The sequence below is a fragment of the Dryobates pubescens genome, chromosome 25 (genome assembly GCF_014839835.1).
Source record: "Dryobates pubescens isolate bDryPub1 chromosome 25, bDryPub1.pri, whole genome shotgun sequence".
In the NCBI taxonomy this organism is placed as follows: Eukaryota; Metazoa; Chordata; class Aves; order Piciformes; family Picidae; genus Dryobates; species Dryobates pubescens.
In genome coordinates, this window is record NC_071636.1 from 517177 (window position 1) to 534349 (window position 17173).

At 64.3% G+C, this 17173-nt stretch overlaps 2 protein-coding genes across 4 annotated transcripts in view; both read left to right on the forward strand.

Moving 5' to 3' along the window:
- The window catches only part of AIFM3 (apoptosis inducing factor mitochondria associated 3), a 31095-nt gene extending 18818 nt beyond the window's left edge, over positions 1-12277 (forward strand). For 2 of the 3 annotated variants that reach the window (XM_054172814.1, XM_054172812.1), the window contains exons 8-20: positions 25-111; positions 1406-1497; positions 3577-3707; positions 5029-5144; positions 5475-5546; positions 5833-5896; positions 6810-6886; positions 7279-7396; positions 8746-8844; positions 9871-9946; positions 10792-10896; positions 11511-11531; positions 12140-12277. In XM_054172814.1, the coding sequence (XP_054028789.1) occupies positions 25-111; positions 1406-1497; positions 3577-3707; positions 5029-5144; positions 5475-5546; positions 5833-5896; positions 6810-6886; positions 7279-7396; positions 8746-8844; positions 9871-9946; positions 10792-10896; positions 11511-11531; positions 12140-12179 (1098 nt within the window). In that variant the 3' untranslated portion in view covers positions 12180-12277. The remainder of the gene's footprint in view (positions 1-24; positions 112-1405; positions 1498-3576; positions 3708-5028; positions 5145-5474; positions 5547-5832; positions 5897-6809; positions 6887-7278; positions 7397-8745; positions 8845-9870; positions 9947-10791; positions 10897-11510; positions 11532-12139) is intronic. The other variant, XM_054172813.1, reaches the window with a different exon arrangement.
- A 2861-nt stretch (positions 12278-15138) lies between these two features.
- LOC104309040 (transmembrane protein 17A) lies at positions 15139-16932 on the forward strand. Its single transcript, XM_009910301.2, has 3 exons — positions 15139-15508; positions 16250-16363; positions 16593-16932. The coding sequence occupies exons 1-3, from the start codon at positions 15146-15148 to the stop codon at positions 16872-16874; spliced, it is 759 nt and encodes a 252-aa protein (XP_009908603.2). The 5' UTR covers positions 15139-15145; the 3' UTR covers positions 16875-16932.
- The last annotated feature ends 241 nt before the right edge of the window (positions 16933-17173 follow it).

Below are 17173 nucleotides of genomic sequence, written 5' to 3' on the forward strand. Positions count from 1 at the left end.
CTGACTCAGGGCTTCTGCTTGCAGTCGATGGATTCCCACCCGGAGCAGATCGCCCTGCGCCCCAAGGAGTTCTTCTGCAGCTATGACATCGAAGTCCTGACTGAGATGCAGGTAAGGAGAGTGCTGTGTGCTCCTGCAGGACCCCTTCCCAAAGTGCTGGGACACAGAGGCCATGCCCAGGAAGCGTGGCAGCTGTCCCCTGCTCGTGGCTCCCTGGGGTGTCCCCCAGCCCCTGGCTCATGCCCAGAGCAGAGGCTGCCTGTGGGTGTCCAAAGCCACTGCAGTTCCTCCCCTGGTGGGAAGGACACTCTGTGCACACTGCTTGGTGACCATCAGCTCTTGCCTGCCTTCTGCCAGCACCTCCCTTGCTCCTGCAGTGGCCTGCTGGCCTCTGGCTAGGAGGCTGTGCAGGCAGCCATGGCCTGAGCCCCTCTCTGACCTTTTGTTTGTAGAATCAGACTCACAGAATTGTTTGGCTTGGGAAAGGCCTCTGGGCTCACCCAGTCCAACCAGCAGCCAAGCCCTGGCCCCAGGTGCCATGGCCACAGCTTGCCTGAGCACCTCCAGCCATGGGGACTGCAGCACCTCCCTGGGCAGCCTCTGCCAGTCCCTCACCACTCCTGCAGCAAAGAAATTGTTCCTCACCTCCAGCCTGAGCCTCCCCTGGCACAATCCCAGGCCATGTCCTCTCCTTCTGTCACCTGAGACTGGGGAGCAGAGCCCCAGCCCCAGCTGGCTGCAGCCTCCTCCCAGGGAGCTGCAGAGAGCAGTGAGGTCTCCCTCAGCCTCCTCTCCAGGCTCAACACCCCCAGGGCCCTCAGCTGCTCCTCCCCAGCCCTGCTCTCCAGACCCTTCCCCAGCTCTGTTGCCCTTCTCTGGACCTGCTCCAGCCCTCAGTGTCCTTCTTGGAGTGAGGAGCCCAAAACTGACCCCAGGACTCAGGGATTTCCCAGTCCATGTGCTGGGTGGAGCAGCCCATAGAGGGTGGCTGCCCCTGGAGGGCACAGGGGGTACCATGGGAAAGGCAAGGGGTGGTGGGGACAAGTCCCTGCTGGGGAGAAGGAAATCTTTGCCCATGAGCACAGCTGGACCTGGAATCATCTCCCAAGGGCAGCAGTGGAGTTCCCTGCTCTGGGCAGTCTGGAGACTCAGCTTGCCTGAGAGCTGGGCAGCTCCACACCCCCTGGAAGGGTTGGACCTGATGATCCTTGGGGTCCCTTCCAAGCTGGCATTCTGGATCCTGTGGTTTGGGAGAGCCAAGCAGGCATGCCTGAGCCCCTGGCTGGCAAAGCTGGGGGTGGCAGCCCAGGGGGTGGAAGCCTTGCAGATGAAGGGGGTTGGCCTGGGAGCTCAGTGAAGGCCTGGGGGCTTTCCATCCCTTAACTTCCGCTGGGAATGATTTCAGGTTGCAGCTGTGGACATCAAGAACAAGACAGCTGTGTTCAAGGATGGCTTTAAGATGGAATACAACAAGCTGCTGATCGCCACTGGGAGCACGTGAGCCATGGGCAGCCACGGGGAAGAGCAAGAGAAGCTGCTTGGCCTGGGGGAGGGAGCAGCTGTGGCTGGGGGGGAGGGACTGCACCTGGTGGTTGGGCTGGGCACTGGGTTTGTTTGCCAGAGTGCTTGCAGGAGAGGTGAGGAAGGGTTCCTGGATAGTCTGTCTGCATCTGCCTGGGTCTGTGCTTCTACATCCCAGAATCCCAGCAGGGAGGGGTTGGAGATCACCCAGTCCAGCCCCCAGCTACAGCAGGGGCACCCTCAGCAGCTTGCCCAGCATCACAATGGCCAGGGGGGGTTGGAAGCTGTCCAGAGACCCAGAGGCAGGCTGGGCAGGGACTGCTCAGAAGGGGCTGTGGGGAGAGCACAAGGAGCAAGGGTTTGGAACTGCAGCAGGGCAGGGGCAGGTTGGACAGCAGGAGGAAGTTCTGCACAGGGAGGCTGGGGAGACACTGGGACAGGCTGCCCAGGGCTGGGGCTGAGGCTCCATGCCTGCAGACATCCAAGCTCAGCCTGGCTGTGTCCCTGTGCTCCAGCTGCAGCTGTCCCTGGGGCTGCAGGGCTTGGCCAGGATGCCCCTGGGGGCTGCCTCCCAGCCCGGTGCCAGCTGTGGAGCTGTGAGCTGTGGCATCCTGACTCCTGTGCTCCTCACACCAAGGCACAAACCAAAGCAGGGGAAATGCAGCTCCTGCTGAGCTGATCACCTGGGGAGGGACTGCTGGGGAGCAGGCAGGGCAGGGACTTGTGTTGCACCCTGATGGGCCACCAACAGCCCCCAGAGGCTGCTGCTGGGGGGTGCAGCACTGCAGCCACAGTGCCAGCAGCAGCAGCCCCCTGGGGAGGTTCAGAAGAGGATGAATCCTTTGGCAGCACTTTCCAAACCCTTGGCACCAGCTCCAGGTGCTCAGGGTCAACGTTTTGAAGGTTCCTAAATTATTTAGGTGTCCTGAAGCCCATTCCCAGGCATCAGCTGGCTCTGCAGAGGCCAGCTACTTAAAAACCTCTGGGCTGAGGTCAGTGTGTGGGGAGGGCTGGGCTGGAGCTGCCACAGCATCAGCAGCGTGGCCTGGGAGCAGCTCCTGCAGCCTGCATCTGCAGAGCCTCAGGAAGCTTTTACCAGCTGGCTGCAAAAGGTCTGCTGGAGCAGAGTCAGCCTGCTGTGCCTCACTGGGCTTCTGCCAGCCTACAGCGGGCCAGCAGTTAAGCAGCAGCATGCAAAGCAGCACAGTGCTCCAGAAGGGAGCTCACCCCGGCCCAGGATGGGACCCTGAGCAGCTCCTGCATCACCCAGGCCTGTGGCCATGCTCTGAGCAGTCTGCACCAGCTCTGCCATTTCCCCATGCCCAGAGAAAGGTGAAAAAAGCAAAGGCTGAGATGCTGCTGGGGCCCAGGGAGGGAGGTCTGCAGTCCCTCTTGCCACCATGGCCCAGCTGGCCAAGGACCCCAACAGCATCCTGGCTGGGATCAGCAGTAGTGGCCAGCAGGAGTAGGACAGGGCTGGTGCCCCTGTGCTGGGCACTGCTGAGGCCACACCTCCAGTCCTGGGGTCAGTCTTGGGCTCCTCACTCCAAGAAGGACACTGAGGGCTGGAGCAGGTCCAGAGAAGGGCAACAGAGCTGGGGAAGGGTCTGGAGAGCAGGGCTGGGGAGGAGCAGCTGAGGGCCCTGGGGGTGTTGAGCCTGGAGAGGAGGCTGAGGGAGACCTCACTGCTCTCTGCAGCTCCCTGGGAGGAGGCTGCAGCCAGCTGGGGTTGGGCTCTGCTCCCAGGGAACAAGTGAAGGACAACAGCCAATGGCCTTAAGGGGAGGTTTAGGTTGGACATGAGGGATGATTTCTTCCCCTTGAGGAGTGCCCAGGCCTGGCCCAGGCTGCCCAGGGCAGTGGTGGAGTCCCCAGCCTGGAGGGGTTGCTCTTTCAGAGCTGTGTGGATGCGGTGCTGAGGGCCAGGGTTTAGCGGCGCCCTGGCAGCGCGGGGGCAAGGCTTGGACTTGGGTGGTCTGAAAGGTCTTCTCCAGCCCCAAGGATTGTGTGGATCCCTGCAGAGCAGCTGCACCACTGCCAGTCTGTGCTTTCCAGGCCCAAAGCTCTCAGCTGCAAAGGCAAGGAGGTGGAGAACGTCTTCAACATCCGGACGCCCGAGGATGCCAACCGCGTGGTGAAGTTGGCCACCAGCAGGAACGTGGTGATCGTGGGGGCATCCTTCCTGGGTGAGTGCCCACAGCCATCACACAGCTGTTAGGGTTGGAAGGGACCTCAAGGATCGCCCAGCCCAGCCCCCTGCCAGAGCAGGGCACCCAGGGCAGGGCACACAGGAACACATCCAGGCAGGTCCTGAATGTCTCTGGAGAGGGAGACTCCACCACCCCCTGGGCAGCCTGCCCCAGGGCTCTGTCACCCTCACAGGGAAATAATTCTTCCTCCTGTTTCCATGGAGCTTCTGTGCCTCAGCTTCCACCACTGCCCCTGCTGCTGGGCATCCCCCAGCAGAGCCTGGCTCCAGCCTCTGGGCACTGCCCCTGCACAGCTTTAGCAGCAGCAAGGAGGTCACCTCAGGCTCCTCTGCCCCAAGCTGAAGAGCCTCAGCTCCTTTTGTGCAGTTCCTCTGATGGTCCTTTGGGCTTGATAGGCTTCTGACAGAGGGAGGCTGGAGCCAGGTGATCTTCAAGGTCCCTTCCAACCTAGACCATGCTGTGACTCTCTGAAAGGCCCTGTGGGTCCTGCAAGCCTCACCACAAATGGTTGCTGGGCAGGGAGCTGGTTAGAAAGTATTTGGAATCCCTTTGGCTGCTTCAGGGGCAAAGAAAAACCTTTGAAAGACATTGACCTAAACCACAGAATTGTTTGGCCTGGAGAAGCTCTCCAGGACCACCCAGGCCACACCAACCCAGCCCCACCATGCCCCCCAAACCCTGGCCCCAAGGGCCACGGCCACAGCTTGCTTGAACCCCTCCAGCCATGGGGACTGCACCTCCCTGGGCAGCCTCTGCCAGGCCCTCACCACTCTGGCAGCAAAGAAATTGTTCCTCACCTCCAACCTGAACCTCCCCTGGGGCAACCTCTTGCCCTGTCACTTGTTACTGGGGAGAAGAGACCAACCCCTGCCTGGCTCCAGCCTCCTCTCAGGGAGCTGCAGGGAGCAATGAGGTCTCCCTCAGCCTCCCTTTCCCCACGCTGAACACCCCCAGCTCCCCCAGCACCCCTGGGCTCCTCCCCAGCCCTGCTCTCCAGACCCTTCCTCATCTTCCTCGTCCTTCTCTGGCCCTCAATGCCCTTCTTGGAGTGAGGAGCCCAAAACTGACCCCAAGACTCAGCATCCGGCCTCACCTCGAGTACAGGGGTAGGATCACCGACCTGATGTGGTCCCTCGTGGGATGGTGGCACCCCAAATCTCCCAACAGAACAGTTCCAACCCCCCCATCCCCCCCCCCCCCCCGGCAGTGCTGCTGCGCTGCGGCCGGCGCCGGGGGCGCAGGACGGCGCCCGGGCCGGGGGGGCCCTGCAGCCGCTTGGACCTGCTCCTGTCTGCAGGGATGGAGGTGGCTGCCTACCTCGCCGAGAGAGCTCACTCCGTGTCCGTGGTGGAGCTGGAGGAAGTCCCCTTCAAGAAGTTCCTCGGGGAGAGGGTCGGCCGTGCCGTGATGAAGGTGACCGCGCGTTGCCCCCCGGGGGGTGGTGCACAGGGCAGCCTCTGCTCCTTGCATTCGCTGCACCGAAGAGTTTGTTACCCACCTTGATCGACTGCGCCGGGAGGGTGGCAGTCGCCAGCAGGCAGGAGCGGGCTGCGGCTTCCCTCTTGTGGTGCCCCTGCCGTAGGGCACCTTGGGGACAGAGGCGGTGCCAGCCCCGGGGGCCTGGCCACGGTTGAGGTGAGGCCGGAGAGTGGGCAGGGCAGTGCAAGGGGGCACGAGGAGACGAGGAGCAGGGCTGCCCTGGGGTCCTGATCTCTCCTGCTCTGTCCCCTGCCCCCCCTCCAGATGTTCGAGAGCAACAGGGTGAAGTTCTACATGCAGACAGAGGTGTCGGAGCTGCGGGAGCAGGAGGGCAAGGTGGGTGTGGGCAGGGGCACTGCCACAGCGCCCTCCCCAGGCTTCCTTCCCCTCCACCGCTGGCCTCCTGCCCTCTGCTCTTTCCAAGCCCCCCTCCCCAAATCCTATCCTTGGATGTGCCCCCCCAGGAGCAAGCTCCAGCGGGGGGGGTGGTGGCTCCATCGCTCCCACGCTCCAGAGCCAGATCTGTGCTCTCCTTGCGTGGCAGAGCTGAAGCTGCTGCTGCTGCGGGGTGGTGGTGTGGGGGCCCTAACCCCCCCCTGACGTTGCCCTGCGTCTCCTGCAGCTGAAGGAGGTGGTGCTGAAGAGCGGCAAGGTCCTGCGGGCTGATGTCTGCGTCGTCGGCGTGGGTGAGGGGCAGAGCCCGCGGGCTGCTGCCGCAGACGCCGGAGGCAGGGGGGCAGTGATGGGGCTCCGGGGGGCTGCTGGGGCTGTGCCAGCCCTGCTCAGCTGCCACACCTGAAGCAAAGCTGGGAGGGGTCCAGAGAAGGGCCACGAGGAGGAGCAGAGGGCTGGAGCTGCTCTGCTGTGAGCACAGCCTGAGGGAGTTGGGGTTGTGCAGGCTGGAGAGGAGAAGGCTCCCAGGAGACCTCATTGTGGCCTTCCAGGAGCTGCAGGGGGCTGCAGGAAAGCTGGGGAGGGACTTTGGAGGGTGTCAGGGAGGGACAGGACTGGGGGGGATGGAGCAGAACTGGAAGTGGGGAGATGGAGATTGGCTGTGAGGAAGAAGTTGTTGCCCATGAGGGTGGTGAGAGCCTGGCACAGGCTGCCCAGGGAGGTGGTGGCAGCCTCCTGCCTGGAGGTGTTTGCAGCCAGGCTGGAGGTGGCTGTGAGCAACCTGCTGTGGTGTGAGGTGTCCCTGCCCATGGCAGGGGGCTGGAGCTGGTGGAACCTTGGGGTCCTTTCCAGCCCTGCCAGCTCTGTGGTTCCATGAAAGCTGAAAAAGGCTTTTCTAGAGCCCCCAGCCCAAAATGCAGCTGCAAATGTGGCTGGAAGCTGGTGATGGCTGCTGGGAAAGCACCCACCCAGGCCAGGCTTATCTGCTCCGGGGGACTCCCCAGAGTGAGTGGTGCTCTGATGGCCTGGAGAGCAGTAGGGACCCCAGGGGTGTGGAGGGTGGTGCTGGGGACTCTGTAGGTACCTGCTCCCTGGTGCTCCTGGAGCAGCCTGGGGACAAGGGAGTTGTCTGGGCAAGGGGACATCTGTCAGCCTTGGAGGCAGCCCCACAGGGCTTCTGTGTCCAGTCTCTGCCTTCTCCCACAGGTGCAGTGCCAGCAACCAGCTTCCTCAAGCAGAGTGGCATCAACATCGACTCCAAGGGCTTCATCGTGGTCAACAAGGTGAGCCTGGGAGCTCCTCCTGCCACGGGGAGGAGCAGGAGAGCCTGAGGCATCCCAGCGCTGCTGATCAATATCTAATGGGTGAGGGGGGTGAGAGGATGGGGCCAGAACTCTTGTCAGTGCTGCCCAGGGACAGGACAGGGCAGGGGACATCTGGCACAGACTGGCACCCAGGAGGCTCCATCTGAGCAGGAGGAGAAAGCTGTTTGGTGTGAGGCTGCTGGAGCCTGGAGCAGGCTGCCCAGAGAGGTTGTGGAGTCTGCTCTGGAGCCTTTCCAGCCCCCCCAGCTTTGCTCCTGTGTGAGCTCTGAGAGCAGTTCCCTGTTTCTGCTCCTCCAGGGTGAGCCTTCCCCCCCCGCCTCCCACTGCATTCTTCTGCTTCCCCCCTGCAGATGATGCAAACCAACATCCCCGGAGTCTTCGCCGCCGGCGACGCCGTCACCTTCCCCCTGGCCCTGAGGAATAACAAGAAGGTGAATGTCCCCCACTGGCAGATGGCTCACATGCACGGTAGGTGCCCTGCAGCCCCTTCCCTCTGCACCTGCAAACTGCTGAGGGCACCTGCAGCCCAGAGAGCCGAGCAGAGCCTGGCTGCAGCCAGAGAAGTGTGGCCAGCAGGGCAGGGAGGGGATTCTGCCCCTCTGCTCCACTCTGCTCAGACCACAGCTGGAGCTCTGGGGCCAGCTCTGGAGCCTCTGTGCCAGGAAGGCTCTGGAGGGGCTGGAAGGTGTCCAGAGAAGGGCCATGAGGAGGAGCAGAGGGCTGGAGCTGCTCTGCTGTGAGCACAGCCTGAGGGAGTTGGGGTTGTGCAGGCTGGAGAGGAGAAGGCTCCCAGGAGACCTCATTGTGGCCTTCCAGGAGCTGCAGGGGGCTGCAAGAAAGCTGGGGAGGGACTTTGGAGGGTGTCAGGGAGGGACAGGACTGGGGGGGATGGAGCAAAAGTAGAAGTGGGGAGATTGAGATTGGCTGTGAGGAAGAAGTTGTTGGCCATGAGGGTGGTGAGAGCCTGGCACAGGCTGCCCAGCCTTGGCCCATGTGCTGCCTTCCCTTCTTGGTGCTGGTTGCTCTGTGATTGGGTTTTGTTCTCCCTGCCCTCTGGGACTGGAGGTGTTAGATCTCAGAATCACAGCTCACAGGATGCTGGGGTTGGAAGAGACCTCAGAAGATCTTCCAGTCCAAGCTCCCTGGCAGAGCAGGAGCAGAGACTCCAGCACAGGGCACACAGAACACATCCAGATGGGGCTGGAGAGGCTCCAGAGCAGGAGACTCCACAACCTCTCTGGGCAGCCTGCTCCAGGCCTCTGGGAGCCTCCCAGGGCAGAAGTTCCTCCTCCTGCTGAGCTGCAACCTCCTGGGCTGCAGTTTCCATCCCTTGCCCCTTGGCCTATGCCAGGCTGCAGCTGAGCAGAGCCTGTGCCCTGCCTCCTGCCCCCCAGCCCTCAGAGATTTAGAAGCATTCCTTAGATCCCCTCTCAGGCTTCTCCTCTGCAGCCTCAGCAGCCCCAGGGCTCTCAGCCTCTCCTCCCAGGGCAGTGCTGCAGTCCCTCACTCATCCTGGTAGCCTCTGTTGGGCTCTCTGCAGCAGGTCCCTGTCCCTGCTGAGCTGGGGAGCCCAGGGCTGGGTGCAGTGCTCCAGGTGAGGTCTCAGCAGGGCAGAGCAGAGAACCTTCCTCCAGCTGCTGGCTGCACTCTTCTCAGTGCCCCCTGCCCAGGACCCCGTTGGCCTTCCTGGCCACCAGGGCTCATTGCTGACCAGTGGAGACCTCGCTGTGCCCCAGGCCCTGCCGGGCCCTCCCGGGGGTGCCCGTGCGCCGCCCGGGGCGCGGAGCCCCTGCCTCAGCCTGCCCTCGCCCCCGCAGGCCGCGTCGCCGCGCTCAACATGCTGGCCCACGGCGCGGAGCTGGGCACCGTGCCCTACCTCTGGACGGCCATGTTCGGCAGGAGCCTTCGCTACGCCGGTGAGACCCCCGGGGGCTGCCCTGCGGCTCGCTGCCCCCGCGCCCACGCCGCCCGCCCTGCCAGGGACCCTCTGCCCGGGCTCTGCTGCCCTTCCTGTGCCGCCTGAGGGCTTGGCATCCCCTGCGGAGCGCCAGAGGGAGGGCTGTGGGGGAGGGCTGTGGGGGAGGGCTGTGGGGGAGGGCTGTGGGTGGGGGCTGTGGGGGAGGGCTGTGGGGGAGGGCTGTGGGTGAGGGCTGTGGGTGGGGGCTGTGGGTGGGGGCTGTGGGGGAGGGCTGTGGGTGGGGGCTGTGGGTGAGGGCTGTGGGGGAGGGCTGTGGGGGAGGGCTGTGGGGGAGGGCTGTGGGTGGGGGCTGTGGGTGGGGGCTGGGTGCAGCCTCCCCGCAGTGGCACAGGCTCAGGGCTCTGGCAGCCTGATCTGGCTGAGGGCTGTCCCTGCCGAGTGCAGAGGGGTTGGGCTGCGTGACCTTGGGAGGTCCCTCCCAAGCAGAGCATTCTGTGGTACCTGTTCCCTGCACAGGTTGCTTGGCCTGGAGAGGAGGAGGCTCAGGGGAGACCTCATTGCTCTCCACAACTCCCTGAAGGGAGGCTGCAGCCAGCTGGGGCTTGGTCTCTTCTCCCAGGCACCCAGCACCAGAACAAGAGGACACAGTCTCAAGCTGTGCCAGGGGAAGCTTAGGCTTGGCCTTAGCAAGAAGCTCTTCCCAGCAAGAGAGCTTGGGATGTGCTGCCCAGGGAGGGGCTGGGGTCAGCATCCCTGGAGGTGTTTAGGAGCAGCCTGGATGAGGCCCTTGGTGCCAGGCTCTGGTTGATCAGTTGGGGCTGGGTGCTCAGCTGGAGCTGGTGGTCTTGGGCCTGGTTGGTTCTGTGCTCTGCAGGAAGGGGATGCTCTTTGTATGCCCTCACGTGCTGGTGCTGGCCTCTGGGTAGCTGCAGGATGCTCCTCTGTAGGTCTGGGTTGACACAGGTCTCAGGGTCTAGACCTGGGGTCAGGGAGCTGCTGCTGAAGCCTCTTCTCTGCCTTCCAGGCCACGGGGAAGGGTTCGATGATGTTGTCATTCAGGGGGATTTAGATGAACTGAAGTTTGTGGCATTTTATACCAAGTAAGTCCTCATCTTCTGGGGGGGCCATGGCTGCACACAGCCCTGCAGGGGAGGTCTCCCCACAGCAGAGCAGAGGGGCAGGATCCTCTCTCTCCACCTCTGGCCACACTGCTTTGGCTGCAGCCCAGGCTGCCCTTGGCCTCCTGTGCGGCCAGTGCCCAGTGCTGGCTCCTGCCCAGCTTCTCCCCCCCAGCACCCCCAAGTCCCTCTCTGCAGGGCTGCTCTCAGTCTCATTACCCCCAGCCTGGACTGGTATTGAGGGTTGCCCCAACACAGGTGCAGGACCTTGTTGAACCTCCTGAGGCTCTGCTCAGCCTCCTCTGCAGCCTGTCCAGGTCCCTCTGGCTGGCCCCCAGCCCAGTCCTTCATCCTCTCACCCACAGCACTCTGCCTGCTTCACTTCTCTCCTGTGCTCTGTGAGGAGCAGCTGTGGAGCAGCTCAGGGGTGGGGGAGGTGATCAGGGAGGGGATGTGGAGCAGCACAGCTGAGTGTCCCCCAGGGAAGTCCTGACTGCCCACTCCTCCACTTCCTGGCACAAGGCAGCAGCTGCTGAGAGCTATGCCCAGCTTTGTGCCCCCCATCAGATCCACCTTCGCAGGGTGTCTTCCCACAGGGTACCCAGAGCTGTCTCCATCCCCTGGGCACCCCAGTGCTGTTTGGCACACAGCATGTGGGCATCAGTGAAGCACAGCAGTGCCAGCTCTGAGCCCTCTCCTGTCCTGTCCTCTCCTGTGCTCACCCCTTGGGCCGGACCTCTTCTCCCCAGCATGTTGCTTCTTGGGCGACGGAGCTGGGGCTGCCTGGGGCTGCTCTAACTGCTCTGCTGTGCTCTGCCCTGCCCTAGGAGTGATGAAGTGGTGGCTGTGGCCAGCATGAACTACGACCCCATCGTGTCCAAGGTTGCTGAGGTCCTGGCTGCCGGCAGGGCCATCCGAAAGCGCGACGTGGAGTGAGTAGAGGGGCTGCAGGCAGCAGCAGTGCCAGGGCAGGGGGCCATGGGGTGCAGCACAGGCCGAGCACGGCGGGGCAGGACCCCGGCAGGCACTGGGCAGCTCTTTCCTGCTTCTCTCCACTTTGTACTCTTCTCACATCTCCCTTCCTGCCCCCTGCACTCTGTCCCCCCCCAGTGCTGCTCCCCAGCTGCCTGCAGGTTTGGCGTCCTGCACACAGGACTCTCTGCGGCAGGATCCAAATTACAGGACCACAGAATCCCAGACTGACTCAGGCTGGAAGGGAGCTCTCAAGGCCATCCAGTCCCTCCCCCTGCAGCCAGCAGGGACATCCCCAACCAGAGCAGGTTGCTCAGAGCCCCAGACAGCTTCACCTCAAGGGCTCCTCCCAGCCACCGGTGCCCAGGGCACTGCTGTGCCAATCATCTCCAGTACACTCTGCAGCGGTTCCTGGCCGCCCAGTTTGCTGCTGGGAAGGAGGTGGCATCTCATGGGCAGTCTGTTGGTGAGGGAGCTGTTGCTCCCCTGCCCATGGTGGGGGCTGAGTGAGCCTGGAGGAGGCTAGACCTGACTGCCTTTTCTCTCTGTCCCCTGCTGCTCTCGCACCCTTTAGGCTGTTTGTCCGTCACGGCAAGTACGTTGGGTTTGGGATCCCGCGGGCGCTGGGCGTGGAGGGCTGGCAGGAGGGGGGACAGCCAGCCCCCTGCCCGGGCTGTGCCCCCAGTTCCTGGATGGAACACTGGCTACAGCCCTCGGCGGCGCTGCCGTGGTGGTGCCAGGGGTGGTGCCAGGGGTGGCAGGAGCCGCGCCGGGGGCGGGCGGTCACGGCTGCTCTGGCAGGGGGGTTGAACCTGATGGTCTCCGGAGGTCCCTTCCAATTCCTAACATCCTCTGATCCCCTTGGAAGGGTTCTGGTGTGGAGATCTGATGGGGATGGGGCTCTGCTCAGCTGCGGCGGCGCCTCCCACGGGGGTGGCTTTCCGCGGCTTGGCAGCTGGGTGCCAGGGGAGTGTTTGGTCTTACACCAGTCCTGCTTGCACTCGGATCATGTGGAGCTCAGGATCTTCAGGGGAGTGACCCGGGAGTGAGGGTGGGGGGAAGGGGCGCTGCCGTCCTGCCCGGGCTTAGCCGTGCCCTGCTGGGATGGGGACTGCCGACCGAAGCCAAGGGCAGTGCCCAGGCACCGTGTGGGCGTGCTGGGCACCACCTCGCAGCGCTGCTGCTGGCTTTTGCCTTTTCCAGAACGGGAGACATGTCCTGGCTCACTGGGAAAGGCTCCTAACTCCGCCGCTGGCCGTGCCCTCCGGATGCCAGGCTCGCCACGGGAGGCAGACGGGAGGGCAGCTCCGCGGGGACGCAGGGGCACCGCGGCTTCGAGACCTGGATGAGCCCCGCGCCCGCCGCTCGGCCTCCCCAGCACACCGCCGCCGGCTCCTCTGCCCCGGCGCCTGCGGGGCTGCGCTGCCCCTGGGCGCTGGACAAGCAGCCCCCGGCGAGAGCAGGCCCTGGCAGTAGGCATGGGCGAGGCAGGGGTGCTGCTGGAGGGCTGAGAGGTCCCCAGCAGCTGGTACCCCCCCTCAGCCTGGCCCTCGCCCCCTGGCCGGCGCGGGTGCCGGTGGCTACCCGCAGCGCTCTCCCGCATGCCGCTCGTCCCCGGACCTCCTCCGCTGCCGGCAGCGCTTTCCCTGACGCCCCCGGCCCCCGCTCCGCATGGCCGCAGCGCCTCCCGCAGCTCTCCCCGTGCCCAGCCACCCTGGGGAGCGCCTCGGGGCCGGGGGCAAGAGATGGGGGTCGCACCGGGTGGTCTCCGTACACAGCCTGTCGCTGTGTTTCGCATTCTCCCTTCCCCAGGCTGGTGGCCCCCGTCCAGCCACCCCCGCAGAGGTGGCTCCTTGCCCGAGCTCTGGTACTCATCAGCGTAGTCATCTACCCCCCTCACCCCCACCCCCTCCCCAGCATTTCCCTGTGCCAGAGCAGACAAGGGCTGGAGCACTGCTCCCCATCTCTCAGGGACTGGGTTGGGCTTGGCAGCTGCTGGTGAGTCCCTGAGGTGCAGAGGTGTGACAGCCAGCCTGCAGCCCCCCCGGCTTGGTGGCCACCCTTCCAGCCAGCCTGCAGCCCCCCAGGCTTGGTGGCCACCCTTCCAGCCAGCCTGCAGCCCCCCAGGCTTGGTGGCCACCCTTCCAGCCAGCCTGCAGCCCCTCAGGCTTGGTGGCCACCCTTCCAGCCAGCCTGCCGCCCCCCAGGCTTGGTGGCCACCCTTCCAGCCAGCCTGGTGCTGCCTCTCCCCTGGAAGGCTACCTCGGGGGTCAGTGCTGCTTGGCTGAAGGAAGGGAAGCCAGGGGTGGCTTTCTGGCTGCCTCTGGCCTCCCTGACCTTCCTCCTGCTGCCTGTGGACAAAGCTGCATTTCCCAGCCCAGCTTTCCCTGTCGATGCTTGGCTGCTGTGCTTCCTGCCCCTGGCTGGAGCAGGAGCTTCACCTCCGGCTCAGGAGTGGAGCTGGCCAGCCCGCAGCCCTGGGCTGAGAACCCTGCTTGGAGAGCCTCCAGTGCTCTGTCCCAGGGGAGGATTCCCTCCCCCCCCAGCAGCGTTTTAGCCTGAGCCCAAAGCAGAGGATTTCTATTTTGGGTTGATTCACCCCTGTGAATTAAAGCAGTGCTATTCTTGGGGGCTGCCTCATCTCTGATGCCTTCCTGGGCCTGGGCTCATGGCTGCAGGTCAGCCCAGCAGGCTGGTCAGCTGCAGGCACCTCCTGTGTGGAGGCTTCCCATTCGTGCCCCCCTCACCCGTGCTGCTTGCCAGCCCCCACAGAGGTTGTGGCAACAGAAAGAGCTGGAATCCATCTGTGTCCAGTCCTGGGCTGCCCAGCTCAGGAGAGACAGGGATCTGCTGGAGAGAGTCCAGAGGAGGCTGTGAGGGTGATGAAGGGCCTGGAACAGCTCTGCTGTGGAGAAAGGCTGAGAGCCCTGGGGCTGTTGAGTCTGGAGAGAAGGCTGAGAGGGGTCCTGATCAATGACTATCAATGTCTGAGGGGTGGAGGTCAGGAGGAAGGTGCCAGGCTCTGGCTCCAGCCCCAGGTGAGGGCTTTGGGCAGCACCTGGCAGTGAGCTCTGCAGCTTTGTTCTGACTTCAGCAAGCAGAAGAATCTTCTTCTCATTTGGCTTCGTGTGCCCCTTGCTAGTGCCCGGCCCTGGAGGACCACCTTTACAGTGCCCCTTCCCAGCACTGGCAGCAGCTGCTCTGAAGCACCTTCTGGGGTGGGGTTGGAGGTGAAGATCATGAGAGGAGACCCTGCAAGTTGGGTAGGGCTGACCCTGCAAGGCCCCTGCGCAGCATCCTCTTTCCCTGCCACTGGCCTCCAGCTCAAGCCACACCTGTCCCCCACTGCCATCCCCGGGACCCTCAAGCCCGGAAGGGGCCTGGGGACACCGAGCAGTGGGGAACCCCATGGGGCATCAGCATGAGCTTGGTGTTGGGAGCACTGCTCCACGAGTCTGGAGGCTCCAGTGAAGCCTTTCTGTGGAAGGGCACCATCCTCTTCCCCGGGCATCCTAGTGCCAGGGAGGGCTCAGCAAGCATTGGGCTGGCACCACCTGGCTGGGACCCGGGGTGTGGTGGAGCAGAGAGCTGCCCACAGGGTGCTGGGGCCGGGGCCAGCGCCGTGTCCCTGTGGCAGTGAGGGGTAGGACCTGCCGTGGAGGGGAGGCAGCCTGCAGCCCTGCGGCTCCCGTGCCGGCTTGGTGCCCCCGGCAGGGGCTTTCTCCCTTCCCCTCGTCCTCCTCCCACCTCGGCAGCCCTGTCCCCGGGGAGCTGGTGGCCGGCTGGCCCTGCGCATGAGCCTGACCTGGCATCCCGCTGCTGACCCCCGGGCTAATCCCGGCTGAGCCGGGCCGGGCTGAGCGGGGGCTGCGTGGCCGCCATGGCTGCGCGCAGCCCTCTGCCCCCCAACCTGCGCCGCGGGCTGGCAGCCTTCAGCGGCTCCCTCTTCATCAGCAACAAGACGTGGGACAGCGGCGCTGCCCACAGCTACCACCCAGGTACGGGCAGCGGGGCTGCAGGAGGGGCACCTGGGGGGCAGGGGGGGGGGCCGCGGCTGCTCTCGCTTCACCATAGCGACCCTGCCCAGCACAGCACCAAAGTGCCAGCAGCTCCCGAAGGGTCCTCGCAGCCTCCCACCGGTGAAGGGGAGACAAAAGAAGGGTTTGCTGCAAGCAGCCTTTCGTGCCATCCAAACACCCTGCCCCTGGCATGGCAGAGGCCATCACTCTCCCCCTGCATGAGCTGACAGCCTGCAGAGGCTGCCTCTGGGCAAAGACCCCCTGGTGCCCACCCTGCCCATCCTGCCCAGCCCACGAGGTGCTGGCCAGCCTGCAGAGGCTGCCTCTGGGCAAAGACCCCCTGGTGCCCACCCTGCCCATCCTGCCCAGCCCACGAGGTGCTGGCCAGCCTGCAGAGGCTGCCTCTGGGCAAAGACCCCCCTGGTGCCCACCCTACCCATCCTGCCCAGCCCACGAGGTGCTGGCCAGCCTGCCTCTCCAGATGCTGCTCTACTTCAATGTCTACTACTTCCCAGTCTGGTGCCTGGCCGAGGGGATGATGCTGCAGCTGAAGGTACTGTCCCACGGGGCAGCTGGTGGGGAGCCTGCTGCTGCCCAACCACCCTGGGCATGCAGGGGCCACACTGAGCTGGGCAGAAGGCAGAGGGCAGAGGGGAGCCTCTTCAAAACGGAGGGGTCCCCACAGCCATGCCCTGGCAGAAGATGAAGCTGGTGGAGAGGAGGTCTGGCCTCTGGCTCTTCAAAGTGGGCTCCCAGGAGACCTCATTGTGGCCTTCCAGGAGCTGCAGGGGGCTGCAGGAAAGCTGGGGAGGGACTTGTGAGGGTGTCAGGGAGGGATAGGACTGGGGGGAATGGAGCAAAACTAGAAGTGGGGAGATTGAGACTGTATGTGAGGAAGAATTTGCTCCCCATGAGGGTAGTGAGAGCCTGGCACAGGCTGCCCAGGGAGGTGGTGGAAGCCTCCTGCCTGGAGGTGTTTGCAGCCAGGCTGGAGGTGGCTGTGAGCAGCCTGCTGTGGTGTGAGGGGTCCCTGCCCATGGCAGGGGGCTGGGGCTGGCTGAGCCTTTGGGTCCCCTCCAGCCCTGGCAGCTCTGTGGTTCTATGATTGTGACAGCAACCCCCAAGCTTGCCAGGCAGGGAAGGATAACCTGGGAGGGCAGAGTGGGCAGGGCTGGGCACCAGCACAGGTAGGAGCTGGGCATGGGGAGCAGGGGCTGGGAAACCAGGCATGGAGAGCTGGGCACGGGGTGCAGGGGACTGGGCTGGCTGGGACGAGGCTGTGCCCCTGTTGCAGTACCACCTGCTGCCTTGGCACTACCAGTTCCTGCTGGTCGCTGCCTTCCTCATCCTCTCACTGGCTGAGTGCTCCCGCCTCTACCTGGGCTACGTGGGGAACCTGCAGGAGAAGGTAAGAGCTGTCCCTCTGCCCTGTGCTCAGTGGGGGACCGGCCCTGCTGGGGAGCTGTCACTCTGCTGTCCCAAGTGCCCGGCACTGCCTGTCCCTCCTGGAGCCATCCTGGGAGGGAATCACTTGTGCGGGCAGGGCCTGGAGGCAGGGGGCGCGGGAGACCCCCTGGCCCGGGGCTGCCCTCCTCCCCGCGCTGCGGCTGTGATGCTCCAGCCTCTGACTCCTGCAGGTGCCCGAGCTGGCCGGGTTCCTCCTGCTCTCCGTCCTGATCCAGCTGCCCCTCCTGCTCTTCCTGCTGGGCGACAGCCACGTCCCGCTGCTGCCGCTGGAGGTGGCCGTGCACAGCCTGCTCCTGACCTTCCTCGGCGCCGAGATCGCAGCTGCCTTCCTGGCGCTGCGGACCATGACCAAGCAGCTGGCCACAGAGTTCTACCTGCGGCAGCTCAAGGGTGCCAGCAGGGGACAGCTGGCGCAGGGGAGCAGAGGAGGGCTGGCGGCTGAGATGGGGTGATGCTGTGAGACCCCCACACCCCTGTGGTCAGTCCCAGCAGGGAGCATTAAACGGTGCTTGGGCCCCAGGCTGTCTCCAGACAATGTGTTTTTGAGCTGGGCAGCCGGTGGGGTTCATAGGATCAGAGGATGTCAGGGGCTGACCTACCTCCTCCTGGTAGCCTCTGTTGGGCTCTCTGCAGCAGATCCCTGTCCCTCCTGAGCTGGGGAGCCCAGAGCTGGCTGCAATATTGAGGTCTCACCAGGACAGAGTAGAGAGGCTCTTGAAGCACTCCAAGGGCATGGACCTGGCTGTCAACA